Genomic DNA, 17,103 nt, shown 5'->3' on the forward strand with positions numbered 1-17,103 from the left:
ATTACTACTTTCTATAAAATCTCCCTGCACTGATTTATTGAGTTGATGACGTACGTACGAACGGACGTAATCGGAAAGCAGACGCAAATTGTTCTGTGGGAGGAGCCAAGGCACGGGACAGGGTCTGACGTCACTAACCAAATTAGTGAGAGAAAACAGCAACACCGGAAGTTGGTCTTACATGGATCAAAATAAAAAAGCAGAAGGGTTGTAATTTTAGTTGTATCACTCGCTAGATGTACAATATAAATACATATCCAGATTTCAAGTTTTTGATGTAGACAATGCCAGTCTGGAGAAACCCCCCCAAAAATTGGGTGACAAGTGTCGACGTGATTTTATTCTGAACTAGACGAAACAGGATGCAGTATTTCCTTATTCTGAACTGGACTGTGGAAAGACCGCTTCAGCTGTGGGAGTCGAAGGCGAGGATTTTAATACCACTGTCTGGTACGGCGGAGCTGGCAAAGAAGATCGTGTCGCTGGTCGCTGTCATCACAAATTCCTCCGTCAAGTCACCGTCAGGTGTGACAAACACGATATTGGCTCAACGGCACCGTCAAAGCGCTGAAACGGACGGTGGACCTGATCGTCCCACCGACCTGCCTGCTTGGCTTCAAATAGAAAACGCGATTTCTGTTGTTCCTGGTAAGTGTCAGAATCAACAGCGACAATCCAACTCTATTCTTGTGCTTAATCATTAGTTATGCATGTATTGTCGTTTTTAATCCACGCTAGCTTCATTTGTATGCACGCTGGGCAGAGTGAAGTTGGCGTGCTCACGTTATTGGGGGTAGGGGCCACTAGCCGCTGGGGAATTGATCATTTAGTTGTCTTTACGTTTCTAATTTACTGCAGACATCTCTGGTGCCTGTGCACAAAAGCCTCACTTGTGACGTCATGAAAGGCCTTAAAGTTTCCAAATCAAGCTCCAAATGACTTTGATAACCTCCATGCAATATTTAAACTGAATGTACTGTACTAGGACAAAATAGGCAGTCGTTTGATTTCATTAAGATGAATAAGATGCAGTGGGACATATTCTCGCACGCGCTACCCACTTTTTCAACTGAAGTTGAGAATCGTAGCATTTTCCGAGTTAATAACTTCCTGTCTCAGCACACTGACCTCTGAATGTAACCAAGCCTGTTGGTCTAGGATTGAGACCACTGATCTGAAGGCATAATCCACTTTGGCAATTAACCTTTCACCGGTTCGAGATCAGTAGGCAAGGTCACCCCTGGGTGCCGTTCTTGACGGCTGCACGGCGTAGGCAAACCTCTCCATGACTTTTCAATGCACTTTTTTGATGCGTAATCAGATCATCAACACTGGCTAATACCTGACAAGTCAACTCTCTTCCAAACAATGTCTCACCTAAAAGGACATGGCGGTAAAGTATGTCGGCGTTAGTGTCAGCATTCTGATTCAGCTGCATATGGGATTTAAATAAATGACAAGACAGTATTTATTTATTTATTTTTCCAAATTAATTGACAAAACTATGAGCAAACTCCAACGCTCAACTTCGTATGAGTGAGAGACAAGGTGTTGGCTTTACTGTCTGTCCTTGAAGCATTCCTGTGACTTTGACCTTTGGAGTGTAACACGCAGCATAAGGGGGGCGGTTTGTTGAGTCTTGGTCATAAATCTGAATATATCCTGCGTGTTGTACATTTTCAGGGATGATGTGACATATTTAGTTGATTTGACAGGGACAGTGTACATCAATGAACAGTTCTGGTTATCTGTGGTCACAGATGATCTTTTTTTTGGTTCAAGTTGTTCATGGTTATCTGAGAGGCTTGACAGTCTGTACTTATGATTGCGTTTTTATGAAACAGCATTCAATATACAAACCTTGATTTACTTTGCAGGTATCCTCCGGTAGCAGCTGTCGACAACCCATAGCAAACATCGCGTGCTGTATATAGGCTCCCATTCCAGCAAAGAGGTAAACGCTCTTACATATCTACTGATAGTGACTGTCATATCTGTCGTAAAGTACTTTTTAGAACTAGGAACTGGATGACTTTGTCATTGTGGGGTTCCTATTGTTGCCATTGTTATGGCTTCCAGCGCTCTTTCCCCTTTGTTTGTTGGCAAATGATTGGGCAAGGTATGGTTACGGTACCCGTCTACATTGTTTGTGGTCCAAACACTTTCATATTTCCCCTAATATGAAGACCCGATTTGTGTTGTAATAAGGATGTTATTGCATGAGTTTATATTACATCAATGTTGCATGCAGCCCGTGAAGCAGATAAATCTGAAGTCAGATTTTGCAATCTTTTCAAAATTGCATGCCCTACCCTACTATGATCAGGAATTGTGGGAGTTTAGATGAATAACTATTGTGTTATGTTATAATAGGAATCAGCGTCAGAGCACATGCCGGGCCGCTCAATAAACACTATTATTTTTTTGTCTCAACAACTAATACACTAAGCTGAGCTGAAATGTGTGCTTGTATGCCATCTTTCCCTTTCTGCCCACAATACTGCTTCCAGATAAAGCTTCATTTCCGAACAGATCAATGCTTTTGGGGTTAAAATAGCAGTGACTCACTTCTATTCGTTGAAAAATCGTGACGCTGTTTTGCAGCATTTGAATGTATGATGATGGGAAATGCTTTCATACAGTTATTTTGTTACAATTTCCTCAGGTCTTGACGTTTTAATGACTTTTTCAATACATCGTGAAATCCAATTTATTCCAAGCTATGCATATTTGCATATGTAAATGAACGACGTGATTTATTTAATAGTTGTGAACTGCGATTTTTTTTAAAATTGATTTGATCTTTTATATTGGCGTCAAGCTTGTATTCACTTTGGCAGTTTGTTGTCATCGTCTCGGGAAGTGTTTGTTGACCAAACAGCTGTTTGGCTGGGAGAGCTGGTAGCTAGTAGCTTGGCACATAGCAACATTGGAGCTATTAGCAGGCAGCCGGGCTACTGCTTTTCAATACCTGTACCATACTGGCACGCAGCCGGGAGACTTAAGTGCTGCACCAGTCTTCCGTATAAGGTAAGACGTAGCCTAGTCTGGGTTAGTGACCAAAATAAATCTCGGGCCAACAGGATGTAGCGTTGTCACTGGGAATTAACCCTTAGCAACTGTTAGCTGAGGGTAAGCTAACTTGCCCGTTTCAACGCTTCGCTAACGAAGTAGCCAGTGCTAACATGTTGGGACACATTGGATTGTTCACTTCGACGGTTACTTTGGATCCTAAAATCAAAGATGTTTGTCACTGAGCCAAACCGATGTGTCGTCGGTGCGTACACGACGATGCACATGGTAAAGCACTTCCGACATGAACACAATTCCACATTGGTTGTAATTTGGAATAATCAGCCACTGTTAAATGTCTCGGTTTGCAGTGGAGTGACCTTCACTTCACACGTCTGAGGGAGGGCAAACTCCAACCAAAGTTGCCAGCTGCAATTGCATGAGGTGAAAAAGAAAATGCAAAACATGCACAGTTGAGTTGTGAATGCTATCTGGATCTTGCATCCACATAAATCCTTGTGATTTCCCTGTGCTGATATGACACACTACCGTCACGACTACGTTTATCATTTTTTTATGAATGGCTCGTTTCCACTAGCTTATCACTAAGGCGTTTCTAAAATGGCACATCTTTAAATGCACTCCTGTGACATAACAATTTGTCATTAAGGGGGTGTCGAATATTACAGCATTAAATTGATCCGAAGTCGTATGTAAATATACTACTACCCGGGATTGGAAGGATTAAGTGAACACTTGTTAAAACATTTCCTGTATTGTGCAAGACAACAAGCAAGGTCGTTGAGTTGACAGAGGGCTTCGTACTTATCTGCACAATTTGTATGGTGGTGATATTGTTTTGAAAAGGTCCAATGAAATACTTTTAGTTCGACAACATCTCATATTTGTACAAAATGTTTGTCTGTATTTAGCGTTCTGGTCTTTTGATTGGCGTGTTGCCAATGTTACACAAATAGGAACTCGTCGTCACTTGCCTGCCCTAAAACATTTTTTATTACGTTCTGTACCACGTTAAAGACTTGTACAAGGTGATGTAACTGTACATAATGGTCAGGTTTTTCTTTCTTTTCTTTTTTTGGCATTTTAAGGATGACTCTCAGACAATAATATCAAAGCAAATTTGTATTGATGTCATTTAAAGATCCACTCATTGGCAATATGGTCTATTTAGAGACAATAATTGAGCCACAGATGGAAAATAATGATTATAATATGGGCTAAATTGTCTATTTCTATTGAGAATATTTTTAGCGATAAAGTTTGTTATGGGAATGTCCTTCTCTGTACAGTATGGATTTTGTGTGCATAAGCACGTTTGCTGTAATCTTCCATCCAAATGCAAAAGAGGTTATGGACACGGCGAGTAGGCAAAGCGTTATTGCTGCAGCACTCTTCCAGCCTTACACATTAGAACATTAGTTATGCGTCTGCAAAGTGAAGAGCGAGCCTGCTTTACGAGCAGCGTGACCTTCATCCAGTCACCTTGGCTATTTTAATTTACGGAGATGCCAGTGAGAAAGACTTCACACCGGCCGTACTTAAAAACGTTTTAATAGGTGCGGAAGGTTTTGGATTGGCTGCGTTCATCCCACGGCTTTAAAAAGATAGCTGATGAAATGGACACAAACATTTGTTTGTATTTTTTACTTGAGTGACATTTCTCAATGAACACCAAGTCATTCTGTAGTGATCGCTATGGTTGCAAGGGAGATTAGATCATCCTTTATTAGTCCCACAGTGGGGAAATTTATAACAGTTTAATGCGGTGCTTGGATATTATCAAGGTCCTGTCGCCTCAGTTGGGAAACGTTTAACACTTTGACCACAGAGGCTGCTGTCTTTATGATAATGAAAATGTCAGGTTAAAGTTAACCTATTGGACTGCAATGCCAGTAACAATGATTTAATTGCATCAGCCTAATGCTATATATTTTTAGTGGACACCACACATGCAGGCACAAAAGGAGAGGTGGCGGCGTGACGGGCCGCTGTACCCTTGAGCTTTATTTTGTCCTTACCGCTGCCTCAAATACTGTTACACGTTTACTTAATCTATTTTTTTTTTGTCCTCTAGACATGTCTTCCAGGGATCGCCGGTCCGACGTCTACATCAAGGCGGAACCGAGCAGTCCGGAGGGGGGCGGGGGAGGTCGGACCAGTCCCGGCGGGGCCTCCTCCGACTCGTCTCAGAGCGGCGGCGGAGAGACCCGAGGAGACGGTGCCAAACGCTATTCGCCGCCGCTCTACACGCCGGCCTTGCGTTGCCACTTCAAAGACGAGAGCGGCGACGGAGCGGACGAGGGATCCACGGCAAATGGAGCCGGGCGCTGCAAGTATGCGCTGAGCACGTTACCCAAGAGGCTGTGTTTGGTCTGCGGCGATGTGGCGTCGGGCTACCACTACGGCGTGGCTTCGTGCGAGGCCTGCAAAGCGTTCTTCAAGAGAACCATCCAAGGTATGGCGCTCTTCAAGTCATCATTGTTCAGCTGGTCTATGTATGGATTTTGCAGTCTGGTGATAGTTTGAAGGTCATTTTCCAGTCGTTTATCACTTGATCAAGGCGTACATTTGATCATTTTCTCTACTTGCACCAAGGTAACATTGAATACAGCTGTCCTGCATCGAATGAGTGCGAGATCACCAAAAGGCGCAGAAAGGCTTGCCAGGCATGCCGCTTCACCAAGTGTCTTAAAGTGGGCATGCTGAAAGAGGGTGAGCGGCACCTTCACCAAGCCAAAGGCAGATCCAGCTTTTTTTAATACCTATGTTTTGATGGCATAAATATTTGGATGTGTCCTGGTGCAGGAGTTCGTCTCGATAGGGTCCGGGGTGGACGGCAGAAGTACAAAAGGCGCCCCGAAGTGGAGAATGCAACATACCAGAGTGTCCCCCTATCGCTGACTAAGGACAACGAAAAGGGTGTGTGTGGTCTCTCTGTAGGAATTTCTGTTAGTAGAACAAAGTGCACAACTAAGGTGCAACATAATCAAGGTTACGTTTGGATGATTGCTTTTTTATGAAGACTTGCTTCAAATAACTAAAATATTTGATGAATGTTGTGTTTTCATAACACAGGTTCCTCAAACATCATCGTGTCCCACCTGTTAGTGGCCGAGCCAGAAAAGTTATTTGCAATGCCGGACCCCCTCCAGCCCGACACAGCCCAGCGCACACTTACCACCCTTTGCGACCTTGCTGACCGCGAGCTGGTGGTCATCATCGGCTGGGCCAAGCACATTCCGGGTAAGCGATGCGGGGTGAAAACTGCCAACGGCACCGTGGCCTCTGCATTACCTGTCTCGCTCGCATCCAAATAATGTGGCAAAAAAAAAGAACCGGCTTTATTTTCATTCAGTCAGCTATTCTCCATACCGGTGGCGCTTTAAAAGTGCGCTGCCAGTACTTGTTGAAATTGGAAGCTTTTCCTCCTTAACATTCAGAACCTTCACTCTTGCTTTTTGTATTCCCCCCGCAGGCTTCTTGTCTCTGTCGCTAGCAGACCAGATGTCTGTGCTACAGTCGGTTTGGCTGGAGGTGCTGGTGCTGGGCGTGGCGTACCGCTCACTTGGCTGCGAAGACGAGGTTGTGTTCGCCGAGGATTTTGTCCTTGACGAGGAAATGTCCCGCGTTGCCGGGCTGACGGAGCTAAATGCGGCAATCAGTCAACTCGCCCGACGTTTCCGCGCCCTAAATGTGGACAGAGAGGAGTTTGTCATGCTCAAAGCCATCGCGCTCACTAACTCAGGTACAGTACACGTCGCGAATGAAGATGGAGGAAAATAGCTCCGAGTGTGACGCGTTTACAGTCGAGTCAGCGAGTGAAATGCATTCCACTGTTTAGTCAATAAAGCTGAGCGATGAAACCCAGTGGCTCATCCCATCCTCCCCGTTGCTCTGTCAGACTCTGTTTACATCGAAGATATGGAGGCTGTGCAGAAGCTGCGGGACCTCCTCCACCAGGCCCTGCTGGACCTGGAGTGTCAGCGGCGCCCGGACGACCCCCAGCGAGCCGGTCGCCTCCTTTTAACGCTGCCGCTACTCCGGCAGACCGCCGGTCGGGCTCTGACTACTTTCTACAGCATCAAGACCCGCGGTGGTATCCCCATGCACAAACTATTCTTGGAGATGCTGGAAGCCATGATGGACTCTCCCTAGAGGGGAGCAGCAGCAGCAGCAGCAAACGTACGATGACGCCGAGACTCGACTCGACGGTGATCTAAATCTAGTGGGTGAGTCACAAAAGAGGTTTTATTAGAGAATTAATCATAAGGAAAGAAATTCTTTAAGTTGTTACTGTCAAGCTTCGGTGAGCACTGTCAAGTTCCACATGTGCGTGGAGAAAAACGGAGAAGCGATACAACCCGAATGCCAAGTTACTTGCAGTGGCCTCCGTGACGCTTCATCGCAGCATCATTCTGCAGTCGCATAAACCACCGGAGAACATGGAAGTCGTGGAGAGCGGGACTACAGTCATGTGACCTTTGAACTTTGGAGCTAATGCAACAGTGACTCATGAAAGCCATAACATATCCGGAAAAGACTTGAGGGTCCACTTTAGTACACAGGGTGCATTAATTTAATCTAGCTTAGTGCCGTTGTAGGCAGTTTTTTTTGTTTTTGTTTTTTTTAAGACTCGCAATATGCTAAAAGCAATATAAGGAATTGATTATTGTCTGTCACCTTAGTCATTGGCTGATAGTTTCCCACTCTCAGGACCCCCAAGGACTTTCATTTGATTTCAGCCAACGGGCTGGTTTGGACCCGGTATGAGTGTAGGGCTGCACATTTAGGGCCATAATGATCATTTCACTTGGTTTGGAGCAGTATTTTGATCCCAATTATTATGGACAATTATTCACCATAGTAGAGAAAATACCAGTATTTTTTTCAGTGCAAAATAAAACTTTAAAAAGAATTGATATTTTAGAATGTTAGTTAAAAGTATCAGTTAGAAAGTGCTAACCGAAATGCTATTATCTTGTTTCCACACTACTTGCTCTGAATCCGAAACAAGCCTTTCAATGCTCTTGATGGTTCACATCTCGAATTTTTGTTGCACTTTCTTCTCTCGCCAAAATTCTGCAGGTTGTGCTCACTTGTTATTTGGGCAGCCTAATGAAGCCTTAACCATGCGTTAGCCTCCTGGCTGACGACTGGTTGGAAAAAGTGCTTGATAATATTTCCAGCAGAGCCCACATTTTCAATTTAGCTGATAATCCGGTTTAATGGTGGTGACACAAATTATGGAATTTGATCAATTGTGCAGCCCTATAGGAGACATGTTAAAATATGTGAGAGGTTTCGAACCACTGATTTAAATGTCTTTTTTTTTTAATTGTATAATCTGGGAGAATGGCACATGAAAGTGTGCCCCTAGAATCCTCCTCTTGGACGCTAACGGTATTATAATTTGTCTTTGTCAATCCTTTTGGCACGCAAAAAAAAAACAAAAAAAAAAAAAAAAGGCTTCCATTTGCAACAAGCGAATGACACTTTAGTGAGTGTGGCAACACTGAGGTCGCCGGACAGAAATGCGTTCCCCATACTGTTGTCTTCTTGTTCTGCTGCTCTGAAAAATGGTCTGACGTGTTCCATCCGTGTGCTGTTGTAAGATTTGGTGCATTGAGGAAATGTGCATTGTAAAAGAGACACTTGTTTCAATATGTCTGTCCGTACATGTCTTGAACTTGTAAGCGCCTGGAACGGGCTCAGGGCAACTAGAAATGCAACATTGTGTGTTGAACCCTCATCTTGACCCTTGACCCCGAAGCCCTGTTTCTTTGTACGGTAGGTAGACTGTGAGCGTCGTCATGAGCTTCACATTCAATGCTGTCCAAATCTGATTCTCCTAAAACCCATCCGTGTATGTATATTGGCCAAAGTGCCATTAATCTTTTAGCCATGTACAGTGACAGTAATACAACTAGCAACATGCAATTTATAGCGAAAGGTGATCAAGCCAGCAAACGTGACAATTTCTTCTTTACAAATGTACAGTATTTGTGCTGCTTATAGTGTATCGGAAGTTTGTTAAAAGATTTCCTCTTTTTTTTTTTCCAGGCGTGTTTATTTGGTGTTGAGGAGAATGGGTAAGATTTATACACTGTCATATTTGTGGGATGGAGATTAAGCTGTTCATTTGGAACGTCAGGAATGCAACTTTTTTTTTTTTCTTTTTCTGGAAGCTGTTGTCATTGCAGGGATCAAAATAAGGTTTCCACCGGATTAGTGAGGCTGCAGAAGTTTAAGGGTATCCGTAACAGCCAAATAACTGTGAAGACAGTTTTTTCAGATCGGGTGACTTGTTTATTTAAATTACCGTTTGAGGTACATTCAATGTTTTGCAGTTCGACAAATGTTTTTAAAGCTCTTGTCCCATAAATTTGATCCTTTTTTTTTTCTTGCTTACTAACCACAGTTGTAGATGTGTGGGGGAAAGAAAATGTTATTTCACATGAAGCTGGAATGTCTTCACATTATTACTGTATATTTTAGGGATATTTTAAGAGGGTCATAGGAAACCAGATGTCTAATGGAATGGGAATCATTTGCAGTGTTGCAATTGCAATTATAAAGTCATATGTAGTTTGTGTACTTTTAATATAAATTAGCAATACAATAAGTTACCAAAACACTTGTTTCCTTGTATAGTCGCTGTGTACATTTAACATTGCAAGTTATGAGAAATAGCCACTAAACATTTAGCTCAAATCAATGTTTGTATTTTGACAGACTATTTAAATGATTAAATTCTATTTTTTACTCAATTTACTGTTTGTTGACATTGCTTTATTTTTACGTGTTTTGCTGGCTGTGAATTTATGTGTAGACTTGTTTTCTTTTAAAGTTAGGTAACATAGTTTTTGATGTCTTTCGTCTAAACATGTCCACATTAAAATCACTGTGAATAAAAGTGATATATTCCACTGTCTGAGGAAACAGGGAGTGGATTATTTTGAGGTGCTTTGTGCTGTGAAATAAATGGACACTACCCACCTCATTTCATTGCTGTCATTTCTACTGCAATACAGTATTTGCGATTAAAGACTACTGTTGAATATACATGATGGTCATTTTCACTATGTTCCTGATCAGAATTTGTTGGATGACATTATGCTTTTATTGTTTTGAGTCCCCGTGACCTAGTAAATCAAGTTTGACCCAGAATAGCCTCAGTATAACACCTGCTCAAAGCAATTTTTTACACAATGTATGACTAACATGTAGGTCCATGAGCCAAAATGTGTAAATAATATTGGAATAGATTATTCTTGTAGATCATTTCATGCAGCACACCTTTAAAGACATTTTGCAACATGCTGCATTCAAATGTTATCGAACGTTTCGCCATTAATCACAGTAAATGGGTCGGACATGAGCGTTCAGGTAGCAGATGGCGCAGTTAATAAAGATTTAGTGGGCCTGGCAAGGCCCAGACGTAAAGACGACAGTTGTGTGAAGCAAGCGAGACCCAGGTTGGAGGCGTGTCTGCTTTTTTGACAAAAATTATAAATCAACACGCTTGTGCGTCACGTAAGCTTCGTTAAGCGCAAGCGCATATCATGCTTTCCGTTGCTACAGCTGTTCTTAAACGCACCCGTGTGGAACACTTCGTAAGGTCGCTCCACTCTTCTACTTTGATCAAAATGCCGATTAAGGTAAGATATAAAATCAACAAAACAACACTTGCTATTATGCAAATGTATCGCCTTGCAAATGACCGAACGAGTGCTAACATTTGTTTGGTAGCTCGCTATGCTAGCCACCATAATGTCCCATGATAGCATTAGCTAGCAACGCATTTACTACCCTTTATTTTGATCAACACTTGCGAACTAATATATAAAGTAAACGTTGATCAAACCAGGCGGTGAATCACATTAGTGTTTTTCTAAACGTCGCAGCTAACGAACAGAGATCGGATTACACGTCACCATTATTTAAGCATTGCGTTGTTTGTTGTCATATTGAGCACACAAAAAAACACAATTGCGCAATACAGCCAGCCTTTGAGGAACGTTAAATCACGTGTAATCGACGTTTATTAAATCGACAGCTGTATTTGCATATATGACGGGGTTGATCGTTGATGACATGGCTTTTGGACATCAAGTAAAAATAAACACTGCCATATAAGTCACAATATCAGACTTGATATTTCATAAAGTCATTTGGCATCAATACTTACCCAAAATGCAATATAACCGTGTCACATACATCATCTGTAGCAGTTCAGAATTGTCATTTACTCAATAAAGTGACAGCATAAATGATCAATTTAAATCAAATAAATCACATCATCAAACTATTGTGTGTACATTGCTACAATGTGTTTAGCTAGTCAAACTTGGCCTGCTCCATCCAATCCAATTTACTCGTGTTATTCTTTCAGGTGGGGGATTCTCTTCCTGCTGTGCAAGTCCACGAGGGTGAGCCAGGAAAAAAGGTGGCAATGGATCAACTCTTTAAGGGGAAGAAAGGCATCCTCTTTGCTGTACCAGGAGCGTTCACCCCTGGTTGCTCCAAGGCAGGCCCAAACAAAATTTGTCATGTCATGCCCAGCTTAATCTTAACTAGTTGTTTTCTGCTTTTGCTTTCAGACTCACCTGCCAGGTTATGTCCAGCAGGCAGCAGAGCTGAAGGATAAAGGCATACAGGAGTTGGCCTGTGTGTCCGTGAATGATGCTTTTGTCATGGCCGCCTGGGGAAAAGAGCATGGAGCAGATGGCAAGGTGCGCTTTAGAGGAAACATTGTTTTCCACGCTCTATCTTGCTCTTCTGAGTTGTTCTTTTTCACTGGTTACTAGCTATTGATAGAGAGGGAATTTATTTCTCCCACAGATTCGAATGTTGGCTGATCCTACAGGAGAATTCACAAAGGTAAACCAAACAATCGCTGAGTACAACTTTGTGGGAGCATGTTTGCGAAATGTCTCTCTCTTGCTTTGAAGGCTGTGGACTTGTTGCTTGACAGTGATCAGATTATGCAGGCACTTGGAAACAAGAGGTCAAAGAGGTAAAGACAAAGTTTCAATTTTGCAACACTACTGCAATCTGGAAGCATGTTTAAGTCCGAGTATGTGTCTGATATGTGTTGCAGGTATGCAATGGTGGTAGAAGATGGAGTCGTGACAAAGATCAACGTGGAGCCAGACGGCACAGGGCTAACCTGCAGCCTGGCGCCCAGTATTGTGTCTGCACTCTAAACTTGTTTATAACTTGTCAACCAAATTATAAAAGTTGCACTAACTGTTCCAAATCTGTGACAAAGCTTCTCCCTCATCCTAAAGAGCACCACAAATGTTAAATGAGTACTAGTTTGGAAAAATAGAGATGCAAGGTGTTTAATACGCACAAATATGACCGGAAAGAAAATAATAAAATTCATTTCTTGATCAGCAACTTCTGTGTTGTTCTTCAATGTGCCTGAATGTCGAGCATACTATGGAATGAATAGTTTGCATGTATGCTTAAATGTATATTTCTTACTCATGGCCTGTTTAGTTGAACATAAAGCTAAAAAGTTGCAGTAATTGGTTGTCGGTAATTTCTATTATCATTATTACTATGCAGTAGCAACTTCCGTCCAGTGAGTGGCGGTAACGTACCAATATATTGGTTTTCCAACTGCCAATAAGCACTGAGAAATAGCCAACGAAGAAGAAAAGTGGGAACGAGAAGAAGCGTGTTGCTAGCACAACTCAGCTAACACTATACTACGACACGACATCAGACTCGGGAGGTAAGATATTGAAATTCAACAAAAGCTTTTATCCCACGTTAACTCCATTTGACGTTTGACATGAATGGTAAGATGAACAAATCGCACGTGTAGCGTCATTTACAGTTAAGCTAACAAGGAAGCTCATTCAAACATACCTGGCGCCGTAATAGTTTCACATTCGCTCAAACTGTACTTTCTACTTATCGAACAAAACAGACCTCACAAAATCCGCACTTTAAATGTGCTAGCAGTTATGGTTTTACCATTTGCAACACGATATTGTTAAATTTAGCCAATGTTGGCGTTGGAAACGATTGCGCGCGCAATTCAAGATGACTCCATTGTTGCTCGATTTTAAACATGACTGAATTTTTAAGCCTTTCTGCCATATAAGGATTTCATTGGTATTGGTTGGTTCATTATTTACAAACATAACATAAAATGTAATCTATATTTTATATCTATTATTTATATTTTTATATAGATGTTTGTTCTAATTGTTTGTTTGCTCTGTGACCAGATTTGTGACCTTCAACAAAGAAGCCATGTCTTCAACATCCCAGAAACATCGTGATTTTGTGACTGAGCCAATAGGAGAAAAACCTGTGTTTGCTCTTGGAGGTATTGGCGAGGTCCTTGGAAAAAGACTGGAGGAGAAAGGTTTTGACAAGGTATCATGTTCAGTTGTTTTCTCTTCATATGTTTACATCTGTGGGCCGTACATGTTAATTTATTAAAAAAAAAAAAATGGGCCGGCGGTCGCTGAGCATTTATTTATTCTCCTAGTTAGTTTTAAAGTTTTCTAATAAAGATACAGAAAAACCTTCTCAAAAAGTTTTCAACTTGTGTTCTCCAGGCGTACGTTGTCCTCGGACAGTTTCTCCTGCTAAAGAAAGACGAGGAGCTTTTCCGGGAATGGCTAAAGGACACTTGTGGTGCAAACTCAAAACAACAAGGTGACTGCTTCAACTGCCTTAAAGAATGGTGTGACGCCTTCCTATGAAGCTTCGGTCGTTTCTTTTATATATATTTTTTTGTAGTTCAAACTGATTGTTGGCTCTCGTAAAAGATTTAATCCACTATATATGAATATATTAACAAACACTGCAACACACCTATGAGGTTTATTGAAGTAATCTTTTAATTGTACTCACTGTTATTGCCTTTTCACTCAGTCACAGCCTGTATCACATTTTAATTGATCTTAAGAATGATCTAAATAAATTTGGAAGTGAAGTTGTTATTTTATCATTATTTTACATATATTGTGAATAAACATTAAATGGGAGTCAGCACACATCAGAGTGCTTCCATGTTATCTTGTTTAATTATATCAGTCAGGAGAAAGGTTAGAATTAATTTCCAAGGAACAGCACAAAAGTGGCCAAGAATTGGACAGCCCATCAGAATTGATCAAGACAAAAGGCCAACAGCATTAAAGGAGGAGCTGCAGCAATTTCTGGCTGTGCATGTACAATGAGGGTGGATCTTTTTGGCCATGATTTGTGGAGATCTAGATGTAGTCAGCCACACACACGCTCTAAATATTACAAAATCCTTTCACATGTACAGGCATCCCTTGGATGTTGCAAGTGGGCTTTTATTTGTATGTAGTAACTTGTCTTGTCCACATGGTGTCGCTGTTGAGTTGGCAGGTTGAGAACACAATTTGCTAATATGTCACGAAAGCCAGGTGAGTATTGTTTTGAATACATTTATACATATCCACAGCAGTTTATCAAATAAAATGACAATTGACAGAATGCCGTTTCATCACAGGTTTTATTTCAGTGCTTAATGTTCTTTGGTGATGATTCTCCTGCCTAATTATCCTGTCAACGTCATACAAAATGTTGAAAATAATCCAGCAAGGATTCCAAAAATCATGATGGCAGAAAATAGTAAAAGGCAAGACTTATGATTCTTGCCTTCAAAATAAAACTCTAAAAAGTCAGTTGATGTTTTCTTGGGAAAGATGGGGATGATAGGCAGCACCTTTATTGTAACTTCTATACTATTTTCTTTTTGTAGAATAAATATTTACCCTCATGATCCATTTTATTAGGTACACCTACACAAAAAATATTCCAAACGGCTTATTCGTGATCCCAATAATAAATTAAATAAACAAAATCAGAAACCAAGGGAAACATTGGCTTTGATAACAAAATTCAGGCATATGATGGTTTAGAATGTTAAATGAAGGGTATGGTTCAATTTGTGTGGGTTTAGCTAATGAAGTGGTGTGTCTATATACACTTTAGTTTACCTTTGCACTATACCAGCACACAGACACACACGTATGATCTAAATCTTAGGTGGACATGATTCCAGTTCACCAATGGCTTTAAAGAATACAGCCATTATTTAAAGTGTAATGTCGGTCTATCATCTCATAATAAACATTCATAATGGTTCCACTCGAATGTATCCTCTGAGTTATTATTAATCCAATGTGAGATTGGCATATTTAAAAATGATTTTTTTTTTTTATAGATGCCTGTTAGTGTTTTATGTTATGTTTATTTTCCTTATGACCTGGCAATTTTTGCTGATGGCTCTGACTCATAATCAATCTCGTTGCTTTCGTATTGGGCTGTACACGGGCACCATCTGCAAGTGTAGTGGTTGCACACATGCACGCTGAACATACTCTTCATTTGTACTTTGCTTTTTCTCGGAACGCTATCAACAATCCCTGATTGAGCTCAAAGCAGAGCGCAAAAGAACTTCTTCTCCCTGAAAGGGTTCTCCGAAGTGGGCACGGGTGTGATCAGAGGGTCGTCGCAAGCGTGGGCGTCGCAGTACGCCATCAGGTCAGCGGCCGCTTTGGACACCTGGGTCAAAGGGTCAGAGCATTCCTTGAGCAGCCATTTTGTGTAGTCAAGTTGCATAATAATATATAATAAATAAAATAATGTTACTTATGGACCAAATTGTGAAGAGCTCAGTGTTGCTTTACCTTTATCCTGCAGAAACTAGCCTCGATCTTCAGTTGCTCAACCAGCTTCCTGGCTTGGCCCACACTCATGGTGCTATTCACTGGGGTGTCTCCTTTCATTCTGAACACAAACAGAGGCAAAAGACAGTCAAGTCTCGTTATCATTGTAAAAAAAAAAAAAATATATATATATATATATATATGCATGGAATAGCAGTTTTATATCAAGCGCACAGCTCATGCAAACAAGACACAGCACTTAACTCAGCTGTCTGGCTCAACAATCATTACGGTCAATGTGTCATATTACAGCTTGCTAAATTGGTCACCTTGTGACTCGAATCAATACCACAGTTTCAAATATAATACGTTACACTAGCAAGGCTTTTATATGCCATTCACCCTGGCCCCACATTTTATATCAAGAATAAATACTGGCATGCAATTAGAACCCCCCGCCACGCCACGCCACGCCACACAGTCCCTGTGTCAGAAACACATCAATGTGACAATGTTAATAAGGACTACCAGACCTGAAGTAAATCCTACCAAGCCATAGCGGACATTTCCCCTATTGCCTTTGCCTCCCTTCTCCATCCATCCATCCATTTGTCTCCTTACCCGTACGATATTCCTCTTCAGGCGTAATTTCCCCCCCTCGTCTCCCGTTTTGTGCTTCTCTATCAGTGTGAGTGTGTTCGTGTGTGTGTGTGTGTGGTGGAAGTGTCAATGTAGCCGGACCCCACCCCTCACAGACGACAGCCTGGATGCTCCCTTGCTCTCAACAGTCCAGTTCACTGCAATCCTGCCACAGTCCAATTTAGAGGCTCAACCCCTCTGCAGTGAGGTGGTATCTGCCAGATAATGGGGGGGGGGGGGGGGGCACAGTATTGATGAGGTTTTCTTAAGCAGATGGGGATGGTGGTGGGACTAACCATATTTGTGGAGGGGGATTTTTAAAATTGGGGAATTTCACATTCTTAGATTCAATATGTGCTATGCAACAAAATGGTCAATTTTAGATATTTGTTATTTGGTATAATAATACAGTGTAGGTAGTGATGTCAGATCGTCATCACTGCCTCCCCTTTCCCTCTCTAATGCACTCCCTCTCCTCTGTTGCTATGGGAACCGCTGCAGTCTACTTTAATGGTTTGTAATATCGCCCCTTTTACCTCAGGAAATTCTTCTCTTGGGGCTTATTTTAATTCTAGTCGACAGACACATTATATAACTAAAAGCCTGTTTGTATTTATATTTTTTATTTTTTATTACCACGAGTTTGGGACATTGTGAAGCGCAGTGGTCGATAGAACAAATCAACAGTTTTATATGACCGAATTACGGTTTCTTTGCGGGATGCACGGTGATGGTGACCAGCAGGGGGTGTATGACGTCTATCAAT

General features: G+C 41.6%; 4 protein-coding genes across 5 annotated transcripts; 3 read left to right on the forward strand and 1 right to left on the reverse strand.

Moving 5' to 3' along the window:
• Positions 1-375: 375 nt before the first annotated feature.
• esrra (estrogen-related receptor alpha) lies at positions 376-10,033 on the forward strand. 2 transcript variants are annotated; one of them, XM_037269488.1, is made up of 8 exons: positions 376-648; positions 1,878-1,954; positions 5,108-5,488; positions 5,629-5,745; positions 5,839-5,952; positions 6,109-6,276; positions 6,509-6,778; positions 6,935-10,033. In XM_037269488.1, the coding sequence occupies exons 3-8, from the start codon at positions 5,110-5,112 to the stop codon at positions 7,186-7,188; spliced, it is 1,302 nt and encodes a 433-aa protein (XP_037125383.1). In that variant the 5' UTR covers positions 376-648; positions 1,878-1,954; positions 5,108-5,109; the 3' UTR covers positions 7,189-10,033. The 2 variants fall into 2 exon arrangements, with proteins under 2 accessions (XP_037125383.1, XP_037125384.1); XM_037269489.1 differs by lacking the exons at positions 376-648; positions 1,878-1,954 and adding an exon at positions 2,860-3,030.
• Positions 10,034-10,370: 337 nt separating this feature from the next.
• prdx5 (peroxiredoxin 5) lies at positions 10,371-12,435 on the forward strand. The gene is made up of 6 exons (XM_037269490.1): positions 10,371-10,691; positions 11,426-11,560; positions 11,634-11,765; positions 11,875-11,913; positions 11,985-12,049; positions 12,134-12,435. Exons 1-6 carry the CDS (start codon positions 10,596-10,598, stop codon positions 12,237-12,239), a joined length of 573 nt encoding a protein of 190 aa, XP_037125385.1. The 5' UTR covers positions 10,371-10,595; the 3' UTR covers positions 12,240-12,435.
• Positions 12,436-12,638: 203 nt separating this feature from the next.
• banf1 (BAF nuclear assembly factor 1) lies at positions 12,639-13,998 on the forward strand. Its single transcript, XM_037269939.1, has 3 exons — positions 12,639-12,775; positions 13,278-13,428; positions 13,614-13,998. The coding sequence occupies exons 2-3, from the start codon at positions 13,303-13,305 to the stop codon at positions 13,758-13,760; spliced, it is 273 nt and encodes a 90-aa protein (XP_037125834.1). The 5' UTR covers positions 12,639-12,775; positions 13,278-13,302; the 3' UTR covers positions 13,761-13,998.
• A 522-nt stretch (positions 13,999-14,520) lies between these two features.
• Positions 14,521-16,542, reverse strand: gng3 (guanine nucleotide binding protein (G protein), gamma 3). Its single transcript, XM_037269940.1, has 3 exons — positions 16,320-16,542; positions 15,720-15,819; positions 14,521-15,594 (listed from the first exon to the last, which is right to left on the reverse strand). The coding sequence occupies exons 2-3, from the start codon at positions 15,816-15,818 to the stop codon at positions 15,466-15,468; spliced, it is 228 nt and encodes a 75-aa protein (XP_037125835.1). The 5' UTR covers position 15,819; positions 16,320-16,542; the 3' UTR covers positions 14,521-15,465.
• Between the last annotated feature and the right edge of the window lie 561 nt (positions 16,543-17,103).

This window comes from Syngnathus acus, chromosome 14 (assembly GCF_901709675.1).
Source record: "Syngnathus acus chromosome 14, fSynAcu1.2, whole genome shotgun sequence".
NCBI classification, from domain to species: domain Eukaryota; kingdom Metazoa; phylum Chordata; class Actinopteri; order Syngnathiformes; family Syngnathidae; genus Syngnathus; species Syngnathus acus.

Excerpts from the sequence above, each read along its gene's own strand:
- esrra (XM_037269488.1), top strand. The coding sequence starts at position 5,110 with ATGTCTTCCAGGGATCGCCGGTCCGACGTCTACATCAAGGCGGAACCG. Across the intron at positions 5,489-5,628 it reads CTTCAAGAGAACCATCCAAG|GTAACATTGAATACAGCTGT; the intron begins GTATGGCGCTCT and ends ACTTGCACCAAG. Across the intron at positions 6,277-6,508 it reads CTGGGCCAAGCACATTCCGG|GCTTCTTGTCTCTGTCGCTA; the intron begins GTAAGCGATGCG and ends TTCCCCCCGCAG.
- prdx5 (XM_037269490.1), top strand. The coding sequence starts at position 10,596 with ATGCTTTCCGTTGCTACAGCTGTTCTTAAACGCACCCGTGTGGAACAC. Across the intron at positions 11,561-11,633 it reads TCACCCCTGGTTGCTCCAAG|ACTCACCTGCCAGGTTATGT; the intron begins GCAGGCCCAAAC and ends TTTTGCTTTCAG. Across the intron at positions 12,050-12,133 it reads GGAAACAAGAGGTCAAAGAG|GTATGCAATGGTGGTAGAAG; the intron begins GTAAAGACAAAG and ends TATGTGTTGCAG.
- banf1 (XM_037269939.1), top strand. The coding sequence starts at position 13,303 with ATGTCTTCAACATCCCAGAAACATCGTGATTTTGTGACTGAGCCAATA. Across the intron at positions 13,429-13,613 it reads AGGAGAAAGGTTTTGACAAG|GCGTACGTTGTCCTCGGACA; the intron begins GTATCATGTTCA and ends TGTGTTCTCCAG.
- gng3 (XM_037269940.1), bottom strand. The coding sequence starts at position 15,818 with ATGAAAGGAGACACCCCAGTGAATAGCACCATGAGTGTGGGCCAAGCC. Across the intron at positions 15,595-15,719 it reads CTAGTTTCTGCAGGATAAAG|GTGTCCAAAGCGGCCGCTGA; the intron begins GTAAAGCAACAC and ends CCTTTGACCCAG.